This window comes from Salminus brasiliensis, chromosome 13 (assembly GCF_030463535.1).
Source record: "Salminus brasiliensis chromosome 13, fSalBra1.hap2, whole genome shotgun sequence".
NCBI classification, from domain to species: domain Eukaryota; kingdom Metazoa; phylum Chordata; class Actinopteri; order Characiformes; family Bryconidae; genus Salminus; species Salminus brasiliensis.
Window position 1 is genome coordinate 6897034 of NC_132890.1, and position 19751 is coordinate 6916784.

The window sequence follows — 19751 nt, forward strand, 5'->3', positions numbered from 1 at the left end:
AACAGTATTCAAAATCCAAAATGGTGCACCTATTATTATTACAATATTAATAATAATAATATTAATAATAATAGCAGGCAGTTCTCAAGAGAGCAAGTCTTCTGTTTATTACCCATGACACTAATGCTAGTATGTCAGTGGAAAATTCTACATTCCATGTCCAAGAATGGGGAATTATGCATGTACATTTTCTGGACAAAAGTATTGGGACACCTGCTCATTCATTGATCCCAGTTATCCTGCTTTTGTTAAACCTGATCCCCAACTCCCCAACTCATCCCAGAAATATCGGACGGAGCACCACCACCGCCATCATTCCAGAAAACACAGTTCCACTGCTCCACGGCTCAGCGCTGGGGGGTCCATAGCCCTCTAACTCACGCCTGGCATTAGGCATGGTGCCAATAGGTCAATAGGTTCATGTTTATCTGCTCTTGAGAGTCTAATTCTATTGGCTATTTTTCTTTTCTGCAGGGACTACCCAAGCTGTGTGTGTGTGTGTGCATTAGCATATATGTGTCAACAATTGGTGCAACTTAAAGTAGCTGAATGCATTCATTAAAAGAGGTGTCCACAAACATTTGGACATGAAACGTCTTCACAAAACGTCTGTAAAGAGCAGGTTGCGTTTTCAAGGTCTGTGCTCATCTCTCTCTGGATGTCTGTGTGTTGTTATTCCGCAGCTCCTGGGCATGGCCTTCTCCATGACGCTGTTCCACCAGATCCACAGAACGGGGAAGAAGTACGATGCCTAGCCGGGCCACAGTACACAGGAGGGGCTCCACTGCATTTTCATGGGACTGAATCTGGAAGCCCCTCTAAATCCGCTGTATACCACCACTGGCCAAGTCCTTACCTTATCCCTCGACCTCCCAGCCCCCTTCCAACCACCCTGTACAGACATCAGCCACGCGTCCCTTCTCTTCTCTTCTCTCTCCCGACGCCACTCACCTGCCAAAGAGAAAGAGGGACTGAGAGGAAGGAGGAGCTCAGACTGTTTGGTTTGAGAACTCTGGGGTGGTTGTCTCCCTCTCCCTGCCTCTCCAGCTCCTGTAGAACCTTTATTTTTTACGCTTGGACTAACTAACGTTTGCAGGAGAAGGAGAATATCATGACTACAATAAAACTGCGTCGCTTTACTAATGCATAATTCCCACCCTGCAAGGCAAGGACGAGACTTAGAAGACTAAGAAGCGTGCCACCCTCTGGTGGGTGGTCTGCATTTGAAGTGTTGCTCACATGTTCAAACCCCCTCAGCAATGGAAATGACGAAAGGTCCCATCTTAGCATGCTGCAGTTTTCTACTCGGTGGAAACCTGTCATTTGAGTGGAAGGCTATGTTCTTCATGTTTTATTTGTTTATTTGTTTATTTGTTTGTTTCGTTTTTCCTCCCCTTCGATTCTCACCACTGAGTTAGAAGACACCTGGGTAGGTCTTTTGGTTGCAGTTGAAGATCAGAGATGTTAGTGTAATCAGGCTAAGGTCTGCGCTCATATGTTCAGATTTGTGACGGGCAATTTGAGAGAGGATGCTAATGGGTTGGAAACTGCAGGCGAGAAATGAGCCTTATGTTGAGCTGAAGGAGGACAGACAGCTGTGGATATTTCCAGCTATTTTTCAGTATGTTTGATCACCCTGCCATGACGATACTCAAACAAGATCAGTCCGTCAAGTTACATCATATTTCTTTCCCTGTCTGAATCAGATGAACACAACGTACGTAACAGGACTTCCATACACACAGCGCGTTTCGAGGCCGGGGATGGCGAGTTTTTTAGAGTCTCTTTGATAGAGTCTCGATGAATAACAGACAGAGAAAGCACACAGAGCGAGCTGAGGTTTGAAAGATGGATCACTATTGTCCATTTCTGCTCATGGAGGGCCAGAGGTCAGCCCTGGCAGCTATTAGTTTCTTCTCTGTCTTGCTCAACATCGATATGATTGACTGAAGTCTCAGCTCAGACGTCTGCTGTTGCTTGACACTTGGTTACGCTGAGCGCGTTCCTTCAGAAGTTCAACCCAGGTGAACTCGTTCAACAGGCAGCGGAGTGGGGCTGTGAATGTGGAAGAGCCAGGCGATACAATTCTTATCACGATATACTGAGATTTTAAAATCATACTTTAGGAAAACTGTGATAGTCTAGGAAACAGACCATCATATACACAAGGATTACGTTTTCTACCATGAGAACAGTGGGATCTGAAGAGCTGAAGAGCACAACACTGCTATCTAGTGGTCGGGGTTTAAACACTACACAAAATGAACCACTGTCTGCCACCAATCTTTGCATGTAAACGGTTCATACAAAATACTGCATACTGTGTTTCTGAGAATCGATACAGTATTACAAAACATAATATTGCGATATTTTAGTACAACCTTACAGCAGAGCAGCACCAGTCATGTAGATTGAGGCGTCTGTGCATTGTCTGTAGTAAAACAAATGGAATTTTTACCCAATTATCTCCCCAGTTTAAAAACCCACCCACTCACTAGGACTTCCCCTACCACTTGCAATGCTCCCATCACTAGGAGGGTCCTCTAAAACATGTGCGTCCAGCCACCGCAGCATCACTAGGCAGTCAGCTCGTTCGGAGGAGAGTGCCAGGTCCCCAGCTCTGATACATCAGTTAACAGATGCCTGTGCCAGCCAGCATCACAATGGGAGCGATGAGAGGAGAGAGAGCGCCATCTACCCACCCAGAAAGAGCATGACTTCGTGGGCTGTGCTCTCTCAGGCTCTGGCTGCTGATGGCGAAGCAAAAGAGAGGTGTATTTGTGTCCCGTCTGAGTCACGTAGAGTCATATCTCCTATACAGAGACACCGACCAATTCAGAACCCCACATAGGGCTTTTAGGCTACAGAGCAAGCAGGATCCTGGCTCCAGACAGCTTGTGCCTCATTGATCGTCCGTCTGAGCGCAAAGCCTGATTTCCCTCTGTTTCTGCTCAGCTCAGCTGCTCAGCCGGTGTTTTCCTGTTGACTTGTTCCTTCCATAGTTTCACTCTTCTTCGAGCATCAAGGCGTTTGCATTTCCATCCGACATTCCTGTTAGGTGATCTGATTTAGTATCTGAGCCTCTGCGCTCTGGTTCTGATCCTGCTCCTGTGACTGCCTTCCCTGCTGTCATCTTTCCCAGCCTCCAGCTCCGAGGGGAGTGGAAGGAGCCAGATCAAAGGCGATGCTTTTCCAAGATGACGGCAAACAAGGCCTGAAGTGAAAGGCCATTTAATTGCGTGCTGTAGGACATGAATTATTTGGTCCAGACTGCAATTGCCATGGCAATTCCCAGATAGCATGGCCATGTGGGGCTTGTATGGGTCGCCCAACTGGGAACCAGAAAATGTATTCATGGGTTCCATGTTGGCCCCACACTTAGATCACTGTAAATGTGCCACATCAGTGCCTAGATGGGATCCATGTGAGATTAGGGTGGGCAGTGACGATGGTGACCATTTGGGAAGCCCAACTGTACAAACCCACCTGGCCCATGTTCTACCCATGTGAGCCTCACTTGAGCATGTTGGCTGGGAAAACAGAGAGGGGGGGTCATCAAGCTGTCTCCTGTCCTGTCAAACCTGGCACTCGGACAGCCCTGACCTTCTCCTCAAGTGTTAGTCTGGGAACTGCGGGAATACTGACTGTGTGCCATGCTGATGATAGTACAGACCGAGGCGTGTCTTGCTTGGGTTTTTTGCCGTTTACTGTAGTTTTGGAGGAATTTGGTTTTAAACAATCAGGGACCAGAGGTGGCCAGCAGTTCAGATTTTCATCCCATATGTGCGGACAAACGGAGAGGAGTTGGGTTCTGCTTCGGATGAGCAGAAGAACGCTGTCACTTGTGAATTGCTGCTATTAGAGATTCGTCGTTTTTGGTTCTTAAGAGGATGAGGGCGTGAGGAGAAAGATTAACAACAGCTACGAAACATCGCAGACGCTTCCAGAATAACCCTTTTGCTTGCTAACACCTGGGGGAAGTCTGAACGCTGGGAATGTGTGGAATTGGTGTGGAGCTGAATAAAATAATCTCTGCAGGCCCAACAGCATAGTATTAGCGACAGTGATTGAACACAGTGGGTAAATAAATCTGGTTTCGGTTTTTATGTTTATTTGGGGGTTTTTGTTGTTTTGTTTTTTTGCATGGCAGAATACCAGTGCAAACCAACCTGAAACTGGACAGAAAGAGAGGAGCTGTGTGGTTACGGTGTGTCTGTGTGTCTGTGTGCTCCAGGCTAACAGTGCTAACAGTGTAATGCTAATATGTCAGGTCAGAACATGGAGGAACAATGCTGGCCCCTGCTTTCATATGGTCTTGATATTCAAGAATTCAAAAAGTGTATCGCTTCTCCATCCAAAACTGCAGAAAGTGTAACCCGCTGTCTCCTGCAGGGGCTTTCCTGTTATTAACATAAGTGACAGTTAAGTGGATTTAACCGCCAGCAGCATTGTTTTCCACAAGAGGTTTTAATTTTATGCCTCGTTTTACCATGTTTGTGTTATTCAGGCTGTATTTATTCACAACTAACCTGGTTCTCACTCCAAATCATCTCGAATACAGTACAACCCGCAGATGGGAATATAGAAGTGCATTCATGGCCTTCATGTCCTGAATTCGCCCGTTCTTGCTCTTTCTGGTGGCCATCATGTATTAGAAAGGTTGGGGAAAGACATGCCTGTTACTTTAAGATTTAAGTAAGAGTTACGTTATAATTGTCTTTTGTACATCGGTTGTCATTTATGTCTGTTTTTATTCCACATGCTGTTTCACTTATTTTATGCTTTCGCATCCCGTATTGGCTTCCGTGAAGGTGAGCTCAGCACCATGTGAAGAGTATTTCCAATCTGGAAGCGTCAGATCAGCAGAGTTCAAATGTTTATGGTTGTTCTTCATAATGAAACATGGTTAACGGTGTTCATGGTGGGCAGATGCTTGCTGTGCATTCACAAGTGTCTTTATTCAAATGTTAGAACAAGGCTTTTCTGAATGTGGGATATGGTTCCTTCACATATATGCCCATACATGCCCGCCGTAAGGTCAATGCCTGTTTACTGAGCTGGGGCCAGATTCACAAAAGCTTTCCTGAAAAAAAAAAAAAACATGTTCTGGACATTGTGATACCTTTTCTGGAGTCCAAAATCTATATTTTTTGGATTTTCTTAAAATATACACTTTGTTTTCTTTTGTAGTTCTTTTCTTTTCTTTTCTTTTCTTTTTTTTCTTTTCTTTTCTGCTGCATTTTATAGCTTTAACATTTTAGATTTCCCATTATTGAGTTAAACTCACGCACAATGGAAAAAATGCAGAATTAAGCATTCAAAACATTTCAGTTCAACCCTTTGAAAAGACGGTGGAGAAAACAAACAACAGGAATTTTTTGTTTGTTTGAATAAATGTTAATATTTTTGGAATATATGTTAATTTTACTTTACTTTTAGTCTTCTTAAATTAGACAATAATTCTAGTAACTCACATATTTAAACTCATCATTTCAGAAGCCAATCTAAGTCTAAGTCAAGTGCGATGATATCATAAGTTTAAGAACATATTTAATAACTTTTTTTAATACAGATTGTTCTTAAAATGTTTCATAGAAAAAAAATCCTAATTCCTAAGAAGCACATCTCAGAAGAATTACCTTCTTAAGGAAATTCACTTTTGTGAATCCGGCCTCTTATCTTCCTATGTTAGCACCTCATGCTAATCTATAGCTCATCAGTTCACTCTGTCTGAGCTGATCATTACTGGCCCAGCATAGAAATGTCAGAATTCACATCCATGCATAGAACGTTTGTGTTGTCTGATTGTATATTTTGGTAAGTCCTTTTCTTAACTGCCATTGAAACCAATTTTGTACCCAATTGTTGTTTCTCTAATATCTTTTGTTATTAGCAATTTTTTGTTTGTTTTTTTGTTTTGTTTTTTGTTTTTTGCATTTGTATTGTTGGGTTCGAGAGTGTACGGTAACTCAGTTCTGTATGTTGCTGTTTGTTGGTACTGTACTCATATCTTGACACTGTTGCAGGGAAGCATTTCATCAACAGATTTGAGTTACCGTATATAACATATCTAATTTGTCCATCCTTTCTTTGAAACACTGTTCCGGAGTTGATGAATTTGCTTCAGAAAGAATGGATGTGGAAAGTAACCGAATTTCTACCACATTTTGTGTGTCTGTATTTTTGTACTACAGTCCTAACCCCGGCACTAACCTGCATATACGAGCTGTGGAAACGTACGCTCTTGAGTGATGTGTTTGATGTAGTGTCATGGTGGGTGGCAGTTCTAATATCTTGTCAACCCAACTTTGTCCTGTGGAGTTCTTTTTTTTTTTTTCTTTGCTACATGTAAAGCACTATAAATATCTATATTAGGTGGTGCACTAAATTTCATTCTTTAAATCCTACTATTTTTTAAATAAAGGAAAGTGTGTCGCAAAATTCCCTGATAATGTACAGTCCTTGACTTTCTCTTAAACGACTGATTCTCGAAATATGGTTTTTAATAGGCACCATAGCAGACACTACCTTTATTGAAGCATCACTGCGTTATCGTAGAAGCTGTTTCTAAGAGTGTTGAGCGATTTGCGTGTCGGCAGCAGGCCGAGGCTCTAGCTGGTTCCAAACTGCTGTGGAAAGGCCTGCTGTGAAGAGCCGACAGAGCGTCCACAAGAGACACAAATATTTGGAATGGAGGGATACGGCACGTCGTCACAGCGAGAAAGACCAGTGTTTAAAACCAGTCAAACCGAGAGAGGGTTTCTTATTTTCTACACATTAGAAACAGCAAGCGCTTGGTGTGAGTGCAGCATTATTTTTCTACTGAGCTTTATTGATTGGTTAATCTACCTTCTGTACCATCTCACCTTGGCTATTTTTCAAAACACCTTTTTTCTTCTATGCAAAAGCTCTGTTTAGGCTTTTTACTGATCATTTTGTATTAGCTCCATGTAATTATTAAATAAAGCTATCAGAATTCATTGAGCACAGATTTCTGTCTGTTTTACAAGACTACAGTGTACACCAAAGCCATCGACCAACTGCATAAAACTGCAAAAGTTTTTGGACAGCATGTTAAGACTAGTCTCAGGTAAAAAATGTTGATATCAACCTGCTGGTCAATGATAAACAGTTAAAATGCAGAAAGGAGATCCTGAAGTGCTGCTTTTTCAATGTTTTGTAAAATTACATTTCATTCATTTTCATATTTACTGTAAATTCAGTCCGTTTTCTGTCCTCAAAGTCAAGCAAAGTGACATTTCTGTAGATCACTGGATGAACAAAAGTATTGGGACACCTGCTCCCTCATTATGTCTTCTGAAAGGAAGGCTATAAAGCAGCTGATCCTGCTTTTGCTGAAGTATTTGTCTCTACTGTTCAGGGAAGAAGGCTTTCTACTAGATTTTGGAGGAACATTGCTGTGGGGATCTGGTTGCATTTGGTGACAAGAGTGTTGGTTAGGTCAGGGTGTTGAAGGATCACCATCCAACCTCATCCCCAACTCATTCCAACAGTAATGAATGGAGCACCAGCCAGTTCCACTGCTCCACAGCTCAATGCTTGGGGGCTTCATACCCCCTCTAGCCCACACCTGGTATTCAGCATGCAGCATGTTTATCTGCTCCAGAGAGTCCTATTCTATTGGCAGTACTTCTCTACATGAACAAGACAAGCTGTGTGTGTGCATTTGTGCACATCTGTGTCCGCAATGAGTGCAACTTAAAGAAGCTAAAGGATTCATGAAAAGGGGTGTTCACAAACATATGGACATATAGTGTATCTGTTGACCTTTTAACCTCTTAAACTATATGGAGCCACCAGCGCTTCCAGACTAAGGTTCTTCATTCATATAGTTTAATGATAACTCAGCCCGTTAGCATTTTGCATTTTCCATGTAAATCCTGAATAAAACCCTTAGAATGTAATAAAAGCTTCAGTGTTTGAGAATATAATAATATAGTATGAATAATGCATCGCGATCTCAAGGCTGTCAGCTTATCTTTTTATGAAAATCACAGTCAATATTTGGGCAATCAGATAAAGCCAGTAGTTTTAACAAATGATATAACTTCATATTTCTGCAGTGCTGAACTGGGAGACAGGCAGAAACACAATGTCCATTTACTGGCCCAGTATGTGCGTTCACAGCTCATTATGGGAGATATGGGGGCGAGGTTTCTGCATATGTTTAAACTGTAGTCTTGGGCTAAAGTGCAATAAAGATGTTTAGAAGGTTTCGCCATTGAGTCTAGGTCTAGGCTTTATAGTCTAGGCACTTTGGCTCATTTCCTACACTGTTCTTTTCTTTGGCTTTCGGCAGAGATCCACTCTACCACCCTGTTATTTTGCCTCAGCATGAAACGTGCTGATGGTCCTTTTACAGAGAGCTTGTGAAAAAGGACAGGATGATAAGCTCCACTTTTGTTGGCTGGTTTACAGAACTGTGATGGCTCACAGTTACATGGAATAGCCTAGCCCAGCCTAGCCTATCATAGCTTCATCACGACCACGCTGTTCCTTAGCTGGTCGTCCAGCATGACCAGCATCACAAAGCTGATTGACCAGCATCACCAAGCTGTTCCTAAGCTGGTCAACCAGCATGACCAGCATCACAAAGCTGATTGACCAGCATGACCAGCATGACCAGCATAACCAAGCTGTTCCTAAGCTGGTCAACCAGCATGACCAGCATCACAAAGCTGATTGACCAGCATGACCAGCATCACCAAGCTGTTCCTAAGCTGGTCAACCAGCATGACCAGCATCACAAAGCTGATTGACCAGCATGACCAGCATCACCAAGCTGTTCCTAAGCTGGTCAACCAGCATGACCAGCATCACAAAGCTGGTCGACCAGCATGACCAGCATCACCAAAGTTAGCTGACCAGCATGACCATGCAAAATCATATGCAAAATACACTGTGATGGTAAAGAGATGGTTAATAGGGACTGATTTGACCCAAATGACCAGCTTTTCAACCGCATTGACCATCAAAGACCAGCTCTGAACATCTGAAAGCAGTCGTGAGCTGGATTTTTCCAGGGTATCTTTAACTATTCTGGCTGAAACACTTCTTGTGTTAAGCATAAATGGCCGTGGCTAAACTTCGGTAGGGTAGGAGCACCATCATAAAGTAGATGTCGTTTTTTTTGTGACTTCATTAAAGCTTACTTTCCACTTTATGGACTGAGGTGGGACTGTTTTTCTTTTTTTGTTTTTGGTTCATGCAAATAAAAGATATTAGGCCCTTAAAACTGTACATTGTTAGTGGTGGTTCAGCTGACTGATCTGATAAGTGCACAAAGCTTTGCATTCGACTGTTAGAATGGGGAGCAGGGCTCAAATCCACAGCTTGCCAGGTTTGTCTGCTTGCTCATGCTTGCATCGCTGAGTTCATTCTGTACACATTAGCTGGCCGTGGTAACAGTATAACAATGCAGCAAAGCTTCAGGACTATTCACTGCCAGTCAGGCCAGAGAGATGTTTTGTGTAACGTGATTCTCTGGCTCTGGTGCAGACCAGCATACATGGTGCAACAGAATCGCAGCTGCTGCCTTCCATTTTAGGTGGTGGTCTCAAACTGAAGCACGGCAGCTAGCTTGCATGGTGGACTAAGTAGGCGTTCAGGCCAGCTGGGTTGGGTTTTTTTGTTTTTTTATTATTATTATTATTATTATTAGATATTTTATAGTGGTAGCTGGCGTTCAACCTTTGACATTACAATGGACAGGGACTTGAATCTCAACAGGGCAGAAACCTTTTCCTTCATCAATCCCTGGATTCGTTATTTTCTGTTTTTCTTCAGCTTCTTATTTTGGGTAAGTGAAGCCATGCAGCTCCTGCCCCTAACCCCCCTTACACCCCCCTTACACCCCCTTCCCCCCCGCCTCCCTAACTACCAGCTCCAAATGTGTTTTTGAGCAACAAAATGTTTCCGAAGTGCAAGCTGACTACAAGCTCAGAAGCTCTATAGTGAATTTCCATATGAATAAAACATTAGATTGCAAATTAGAGACTTCCCTGTGTTCGGAATCATAGCCTTGCAGTAGCCGTTACGATGTCCGATTGCTTTTAATGTTTTAACACGTACATCCACTATTGATCAGGGTGGCTTCTTGCTTTGCAGCAAATTTACATACAATTGCAGCGGCCTGTTTTTTTGCAGATGAAAAGCCCAGCAACAGGAATAACAAATTCTCTGCAAAAGTGCAAAGGGCTTTGTGTGCTGAGGAGGACTTCCAACAGAAAAAAAACTCTGGATAAATCACATTATTGTAATTATCCATGCTCTCAAACTCTCGCTGGTGTGAATAATGTGCTGAGACTGCTGCTTACTTGCTGCTACTGGCCAACACCCCTCTAAATGGTCAACATACAGTATCTGATTGACACGTGATAAGGCAAGCTGCCCTAGCTAACAGAGTATGACTGACCAGCCCAAAGCTGTGTGTGATCAGTGTTCATTTTGCGAGTGAGTGAACGGAATGAGTGGCCATGTGTTGGGCTGAGAGAGCGACAGCGTGGCACGCTGCAGAGGCCCAGACTTAGAGCCAGGCTGGACTTCCATCGCCAAAATCGCCCTTGCCCTGTTTGTTTACTGCAAGCTGCGCCCCTAGACTCCATCAGTCCTTTGTTCCAGTTGTACCAGCTTAGAGGGTTATTCAACAAAGCAGCAGTCTTTTAGGACAGAGGGGAAATCAATTGCTCCTCCTTAAAAATTAACCTTAATGGTTTTTAGCTTTAATAGCTGGTTATGAACTATATTAGGTTGTTCTTTGATGGATATACAGTAAGTATTTAACTTTAGGGTAAAAAAAAAAAAAGTGGTCAGGTACAAGCCTATTTACCACCCTGTGATTTTGCCACAGTAATAAAATCTTGATTAGCTTTTGCTGGCTGGGTTATGGCACTGCAACAGCTCACAGGGGCCATGTATTATCGTATAGTTCAGTTATAGCACACAGTGTGACAAAATCACTGACAAATTATTCCTGAGTCTTACCGGAAATTGCTGCTGTCCTCTCATTGTGTCCTCTCAGCGTGATGTGCTGTTAGCAAGCTGAAGAGATCGCAGCTGGTTAGCTTTTAGCCTTGCCCCCAATCTCTCCCCGATGTTGACTTTCTTAAGCATTAATGGTATAAAGAAATTAGCCGGTACTTTTCCTTTTGGTTCAGCTGAGAGAGTCCAATTTTCCATTTGAACTCCCTGGCTTTCACTTTTTCAGATGCTGAGTTTGAACTCACCCCTGATGTGGTTCTGATTACCGTAGGAACCCGTATTCCCCTAACTAGCAGAGTCTGGAGGTGATGAGCTGCTGTCCAGTATCAACAACACCATATTGTCCTGAAGTCGCCGTCACGTTTTACTGTTTCACATTTGAAGCTTTGGGGTTTTGCTAGTGGGTGGGTGTAGATTTTGGCAGTTTACATTTAATAAAGTTAATAATTGGAATTGGACCGTTTCCAGCTCTGTTATGGTTATGCTGGATTTTCAGGGTTTTTGAAACAGTGTTTGAGGTTCACTCCAAAGGATCCTGTTTGGCACCCTTTATTTTTACAAGTCTATAAACCAAACAGCACTGGTGATGAATGATGGAGAATTGCTCACAGCAGCTGAGCCACCTGTCTCACTGGCACTCGCACTGAAGACGTCTGCACCTCAGCACTCCAAATTACCGACACCACAAAACACTGCGGATGGCCCTGTAACAGTGCTAATGTGGTGTGAGAAGACAGCATCCGCTCAGAAGTATCTACTGCTATTGTTAGACCTAGACACAACTCTCTCCACATGGAAATGTGATTGCATGTCTTCTATCAGTGTCAGCGGGAAAGCTTTGCTGGTCTGCCGCTTGTTATCTGCATGACTGAGTCTCATCTGGACAAAGAGCTGCACTCGGTTACTGACATCGACACGAGTTGCGGAGAGAAAATACTGAGGCAGAAAGATTTGCTGTTCTTTTGCACGAACGGCCTTCAGAACTGCTCTTTATGTTCCAGGCTGGCTCAGGCAGGTCAGATGTAGCCTCGGAAAGAGCTGGGTGGGTAGAAGGTAGTCTGATCCCCTGATCATGGATGATGCCCTTGTGGTCTCGGCACATAATGCTGCTGTGAAAATATTTGGGAAAGGGATGGAAAGCTTTATCTATCCTCAAAGAAAGATATCTTACAGTGGCTTTGCCACAAGCAGAGAGAGCCCAGTCCGAGGCAGCCAAGGATTTTTAGGGTAGACTTACCAGCGACATTATGATTGATCTCAAAACGGTAGGCCTTGTCTTGAGGGAACCAGCCAGGGGTTAGCCCTCATGACTTTAACATGTATGGTGCTCAGCTGAGAACATCCATTCACATCGTTATCTCTCACACACTCCAGATAAAGTATTTCTCCCAACCTTATCGTGTGGTGATATCTCCAGAGACACACTGAAGATTTTCTGTGTAAATTCGTCCACTTCTTATCTCTGTAGACGGGAAAGGAGTTCCTTTAAGAAGCCGCCTACTGGAGTCAGGGTTTATCAGGGTTGGCTAAGGTAAGAATGCAAAAAATAAAAGTGAGGAGGAAAGCAGAACCTCTCAGAATCTCCAAACTCAGCCTGGAGATTGGGAACGACTAGTATTTTCAGCTGTATGTTAATGTAATGTAATAATTGTTGCTATTATTACTAATATTCCACAAGAACATCAGCCATAATCAGCCATAATAACATTAGTACCACCTGCCCAATTTTAAGCAGGTCCTACTTATGCCACTACAACAGATCTGACCATTCGAGGTATGGACTCCACCAGACCTCTGGATGTGTCCTGTGGTATCTGGCACCAAGACATTAGCAGCAGATCCTTTAAGTCCTGTAAGTTGTGAGGTGGGGCCTCCATGGATCACAGCAAAGAGCTTTAAGTGCCCATGACCCATGTCTCTGGATCTCTGGTTATGGTTACTTTCTTGGTAGGTACTGACCAAGGTATACCAGAAAAAAGAAATCCACAAGCCCTGTCTGATGTTTTGAAGAAGTTCTGATCCAGTCGTCTAGCCATCACAATTTGGCCCATTTGGATTTTTATGCTTGCCCATTTTTCCTCATAACTCATCCCCTTCAAGAACTGACTGTTCACTTGCAGCCTTGATGGATGCCACTGTAGATGCAGATAATCAATGTTTTTCCTCTTCATCTTTCAGTGGTACTAATGTTATGGCTGATCAGTGTATATCTCTGTCTCTTTCAGGTGTTCTCTTTGCTTATTGTTGCTATAGGAGTTTATGCTAAAGTCCAAAAAGCAACAGGTATGAACTTTTTTTTGTTGTTGTTGTCTTTTCTCTCCAGCGTAGGGATCTATAATCATTTATCAGATGCTGGCATGATGCTATAAATATTTAATACTAAGCTGCTTGAATGTCTAGGCTAAGCTGCAGATACAGCATGGTCAGTTGGGTTTATGGGTTCTTCACAGACACAGTTCGAGATTCATTCCTCATTGATCCAGCCATCATTTTGATAGTGGTGGGGGTTGTGATGTTTTTTATCACCTTCTGCGGCTGCATCGGAGCACTGCGAGAAAACATTCGCCTGCTGAAAATAGTGAGAATCTGCCCTAATTACCTTTGATAGACTCTAGTTGCACCTCGGCTGCTGCCAAGCTAATGCTTACTGCCCTCTTCCTCCCCAGTTTTCATTCAGCCTCACCCTGGTCTTCCTCACCCAACTGGCCATAGCGATCCTGGGCTTCTTCTACTCTGATCAGGTAGACGTCATCTTGAAAATGAGTCATGCATATTGATGCACATAATTTAATTTGTTATACCAAATTACTTAATCATTATCCCACAATTATGACTGTCAGTGCTTTCAGTGAGATGTTCCCACACTTGAGCATCACCTATTTAGCTGCCAATATAGGCTAATACAAATAAGTGACACAGTCACAGTCTGTCTATTAGCAGTGTAAACAAGAAATGCTGTGGTCCCAGAAGTGAGCCCTGAGGAACCCCTGCTCTGAAAGTTTTTGTTTTCCATACTCTTAACACACCTGACCCAGCACCTGGGAAGCTTATTAATTAATGGGTTGAATGGAGTTCAAGTTTGTTTGTTTTTTACATAATAATGAATAGACGGATAGAAATTGCTCCAAATTTTTATTTATTATTATTTTTTATTTTTTTTCTTCCATTGACATTTTTTCCGTCCACAGTAAAGATCCTATTTTGGAGATACAATTTTAATTTTTTTTCCATGACAGCAACAATATGCATAGCATATGCATATACCCAGGACTAGCATTGGAATCCTGTCTTAGCACTACTCACATGTCAAGTACTGTGGCCCCTCAGTATGCAGCCACGTGTCATTTTCCACAGAATTTCCAGGCCTCTTTCAGACAAAAAAGGTACTGTGAAGAAAGGAACATCAGGGGAAAATTGGAGATCTCAGGGGAAGTGATTAATTACCACACTACAGCATATGTTAACACAACCGTCATACTGTGTTAGCCCTCTTGCTAGCAAATACGGTACAGGCATTCCGCAAGGGCCGACACGTTTCCCAAAAGACATCTGCATATGCAACAACCCGAACAGATGCAGGCAAATTTAAAGACGTGGAGAAATACACAAGGCATCTGTTTGCCCTTTCAGACACAGGATGCCCTGGGGAGGTTTGTGAAGAAAGCCATTGTGCATTACCGTGATGACCTGGACCTGCAGAATCTCATGGATTACATTCAGAAAGAGGTAAGCGTCCTTCTGAGCATCAGTCAGTCCACAACCTACTCCCATTTAGCAGTGAAGATGAAACCAATCACACACTGAACATCTCTCAGGTCACTGGAACAGGCATACAGGTATACATAGGGGCAAAAGTATTTGGACACCTGCTCATTCAGGGTATTAAAAAGTTTTTATTCTGCTTTTGTTGGAGTAACTGTCCAGGGAAGAAGGCTTTCTACTAGATTTTGGAGGATCATTGCTGTGAGAATTGGGTCTAGCGTTATCATCCCAAAGGAGTGGGTGGAGAACACAGTTCTGCTGCTCCACAGTTCAGTGCTGGAGGGCAGTTTACCTCTCTAATCCAAGTCTGGCATTAGGCATTGGGTCCAACAGATTTTTATGTTTATTTGCTCTTACTGAGTCCTATTGTATTGGCAATACTTTTCTGCAGGGACTAGACAAGCCTGTGTCAGCCATGGATGCAACTTCAAGTAGCTGAATGCACTCATTAGAAGGGGTGTCCACAAACATTAACACTAAAGGGATTGGAGTCTATGTGGAACTGTGAAGCTGTGATCCGGAGCCAGTTGGAGTTTTATAGTCAGAAAATGAATGAATTGACTGCTGTAGATACTGGCAGCAAAATTGAAACAGCCCTTTTTAAACAAAGCTGTCATTTAGTGGTATTTTCAGCCTTTTAGAGTCATGTCTGGATGGTTACCTCAGTCACTGACTAGCAGCAAATCAGCACACAAGCAGGGTTAAACAGTCAGAGAAAAGAATCATTTACACTAGTGATTCAGTAGGGCCTCCGAGTGGCTCATCGGTCTAATGCACTACCACTATGGCCTATGAGTCACGAGTTCAAATCCTGAGCCATGTCACTTTGCCATCAGCAGCCAGAAGCTGAGAGAGCACAACTGACCATGCTTCCTCCATGTGGCAAGGCTCTCTCCCCATATTACTCTTGAGCACCACAACAGATCTGACCATTCAAGTCCTACCAAGGCATCCTGTGACATGGCACCAAGATGTTAGCAGCAGATCCTTTTAGTCCTGTGAGGTGGGACATCCATGGTTAATCTTTTGCTAGCTACTGACCGCTGCAAAGCTGCACAGCAAAGCCCCACAAGACCTGCCTGTTGTTTTGGAGATGTTCTGACCCAGCCGTCTAGAACCAACACAGTTTGGTTCTTGTCAAAGCCATTTTTCCTGCTGTTAGCACATCATCACCTTCAAGAACTGACTGTTCATTTGCTGCCTAGTAGATCCACCCCTGATGTTTTTCACTTCACCTGTACCGGTACTAATGTTATGGCTGATCTGTGAATGTTCCCACTTGCCCAGTTCAAGTGCTGTGGCTGGAACAACTACACCGACTGGTCCTGGAATCTGTACTTCAACTGCAGTCAGGGCAACCCCAGCACAGAGCGCTGTGGAGTGCCATTCTCCTGCTGCACCCCGGTACCCGGAGAGGTAAGCTCCAGCCATTGCTTGAATTATGTGTGTATTATGCAAGTCAGTAATTATGGAAATTTGTAAGACTTTGCCAGGCTCTGCACATATCCCTCAGTAGGAGTTCTTCAGAGCTGCATCCTACTCTAGGTATTTCTCCCTATTGATGGACTCATCACAGTAACATATCCTAATAACTTTTAGACAGTGATAAATCTACACAATAATAAAGCAATGTCCTCTACAACCCATGGCTATTTCAGGAAAATGCTGATGGCTACACTCACGGTCACTATGTAGATGTGCTGTGTTGAATTCAAAGACCTCTTGTCAAACACTTCAAGCTGAGCCATTACTGCCATCTGCTGTTCATGCAGAATAATATCTCCAGGGAAGAGGTTTTTTTTTTGCGCAACAGTATGTACAGTGTGGCAGTACAGTAGCTTTGAACACAGACAATGACAGGGTAATTCTCAGGATTCGGTGTCCTTTAGGTCCCTAAGATATATGGCTAATATCAATTATCAATTAACTCAAAAATAACCCAAATGGAACTGACTTACATTATGCCATAGCTTAACATGTCTTTAGCATGTCTTTTTAATAAATTACTAAATAAATATATTCAAAAAGCCTGTGTAAAGAGGGCCGGCTCTGTCCTGGGAAGCCTCTTAGACCCAGTGCTGATGGTAGGAGACAGAAGGATGATCGCCAAGCAGGCATCCATGCTGGAGAACAGCCCCCTACCCCATGCATGAGACTCTGGCAGCACTGGGGAGCGGTATTGCAGGTCCTTCCTTACTGCTACCGTCAGACGCTACAACCAGCACTGCTCCCAGAGGACCACATACACACACACACACACACACACACACACACACACACACACTTAAATGCCTACACACCTACAGGAAATGGAGCATTTTCAACTTCACATTACATTGTGCTTTAATTTCCTTCACACAATACATAGTTTCCTATGTATATAAGCATATATTCCTAAATAGTGCAGCATTTTTATGACGTCCCTCAGCCCCATTCAACCCTGTCATTTCTCCCCCTGTATCCCTGTCATTTCCATAAAATATAAAATAAGAGTTTGATCTTTCAACCTTTAGATCATTTTTTGAGGAAGTGACATCATTAAAGTCTGTTTGACTGCAGAGTTAGAAATAGAAACAAATAGAAGTTCCTTTCAGGCCGAGCTCGTCAACCTCAATGTTTCAACCATGTTCCTGCGTGAAGTCTTGAAAGTTAACACATTTCCGCATTAAATATTTGGCATAGTGCCAAAAAATTTTTTGTACTGTAGCGTTTGCTTGCATTGAAAAAACAAAAAAAGGCATTTCAACCCTGTCACATTCAGCCCCGTCACATTTAGAAATGTGACAGGGTTGAAATTCAAGGTGTTGAACGGTTGGAAGGTTGTTACAGGGAGAATGCCGGAGTACTGTAAAACTCCACTTTCTCCATGTTTTTTTTAGAGCGTAATCAACACCATGTGTGGATTCGGGGTTCAGACCCAGAAGTACTTGGATGCCGCCAAGTCCATCTACCCTGTAGGATGCGCAGACAGGGCAGTGATGTGGATTGAATCTCATCTGCTCCTAGTTGGGGCCCTGGCTTTGGGCCTGGCTCTACCACAGGTAACACACGCAGATATACATGGAAGCAATGCCACTTTCAGCACATAGCAGTGAGTTTCCTATGCTGTATGGTAACCTTTTATGGTGTAGGTATGTACGTTTAGATCGTTCAATTGGTTTGAAGTCGTTTCTGGACGAGATATTTGCTTCAGCTTATGCTGGCATTGATTGCACTGCTGTTCAAAGTTTACAAGAAGTGACAGAAGAACATTTCCTCTTCATTATGCAGTTTCTGAGTCTCAGAGGCCCCACAATCGACCGCAAATATGCTGAAGCAAATATGCACATTCTTGATGTTTCACGGGGTGCTCAACACTGCTAATGGAGATTTACCATCCTGCAAAGTTCAGGCCAAACCTGCTCCAGCTGATCATGGTCCTCAAGAGCATCAGAAAACCAGACGAATAAGACATAGAATAGAGCCTATTATACATCCTAAGTAAAGAGGATAGGGCTAGATCTCACTTCTCTAGATTGATCTCCAGGAACAGCATTATGAGCCTCCATGGCGTTTAATTATAGCCCCTAAATGATAGCTTTGCATGCAGTGCCGTACAGGATAACCTCAGGGTAAAGAAATGTTACATAACAAATAGTCTTGGCACATTTAACAAGCCTGTTTTTCTCTGACCCACCCCTCTTTTCTTCCTGTGGATGGTAGATTGCAGGCATTGTGCTGTCTCAGATCCTCATCTCTCAGATCCAGAATGAGATCAGCTCCATGCTGTAGAGACTGCAGCACAGAGGACTCCGCAGCCAGAACTGCAGAACATACAGATGGTGACGAATTAAAGGGAACGCCCTGAATAAATGAGTGGAGAAACATGACGAGTGTAGATGCTTCCCGGCAGGTGTAATCCATGAACCAGTGGAGCGGTTAACATGCTACCATGCTCTGTGGCATGCATATAAATGCTGAGCGGGTTCAGGTAACCTCAATTTGGTGTCAATATGGCAGGAGGAAAAGGTCCAAGTGACTCTTGAAAGAGGGTTCACTATAGGGCCACGGATGGCAGGAGCTTCAATCTCAGACAAAGACTGGCTAGTGTTTCAACAGACACAGTGACTAAAGACACTGGAAAGGCATTGGCTTGGAAATGGGGGTTATAACTGTACATTAGTGCAATCTGAAAAACAGGAGAGCAGCTGTATCTCAGGTGAGTGGGAATGCCAATACAGGACAGAATCAGACTGTCAGCAAAAACAGCCCATCAATAAATACACAGAGAAGGATATTACAGTAGGGTTGCAGTGCATAAACCCCTCATTACAAATACTAATGGCCATTTGAGTGTTCAGTGGGGTACAGACACTGGCACAAGCTCTGGTCTACAGAGATCTAAATGTTAGACCACTATAGTGACGGGGAGCGGTGGCTTGGTTATGCTGTAGGGGCTACTTTGCTGGCAGTCATGCTTTCAATTGTCTACTAGGAGGCAAGGGTCACTACAAATCAATGCACCAATGCAAATTATTCTGACTGATCACCTTCATCCCATGATTCCTAGCCTGATGGAAGTGGTCTCTTCCAGGTAGAGTTGAAAAATTCAGGTCCAGAAAGTAAACATCGGCCCTAGGCCACTTTCTGGACCTGAATTTCCCATCTCGGCTTCCAGGATTAAAATATGTTCATCTGCAGGGAATGAGGGGTATGAAGGCGTTGACGAGTATGAAATTCGTGTGAATATGGAAATGGAATCATGCAGCTCAACCCAAGTGAACACACAGGATATTTTGGACTGACACCACCATCATCATCATCATCATCATCATCAAAACACCAGTATGTTCGGGATGATCCCTGCAGTGCATTTCCGGAGGCTTCTAGAGGCTAAGCCAATGTGCACTGGAGCAATCCTGGCAGCTCTTAGAGACCCAACCCTAAGACACTTTGTGTTGCTGTAATGTTGTAAACTCTGCTTACAAACCTGGAATTATTTATCCAAA

At 43.3% G+C, this 19751-nt stretch overlaps 2 protein-coding genes across 6 annotated transcripts in view; both read left to right on the forward strand.

The window, feature by feature from the left end:
• tspan9a (tetraspanin 9a) overlaps positions 1-6980 on the forward strand; it is a 255945-nt gene extending 248965 nt beyond the window's left edge. For all 5 annotated transcript variants that reach the window (XM_072695443.1, XM_072695444.1, XM_072695445.1 and 2 more), the window contains one exon: positions 684-6980. In XM_072695443.1, coding sequence (XP_072551544.1) covers positions 684-755 — 72 coding nt within the window. In that variant the 3' untranslated portion in view covers positions 756-6980. The remainder of the gene's footprint in view (positions 1-683) is intronic.
• A 2744-nt stretch (positions 6981-9724) lies between these two features.
• Positions 9725-18534, forward strand: tspan33b (tetraspanin 33b). The gene is made up of 8 exons (XM_072695482.1): positions 9725-9820; positions 13227-13284; positions 13452-13579; positions 13668-13742; positions 14632-14727; positions 16051-16179; positions 17643-17804; positions 18466-18534. Exons 1-8 carry the CDS (start codon positions 9725-9727, stop codon positions 18532-18534), a joined length of 813 nt encoding a protein of 270 aa, XP_072551583.1.
• The last annotated feature ends 1217 nt before the right edge of the window (positions 18535-19751 follow it).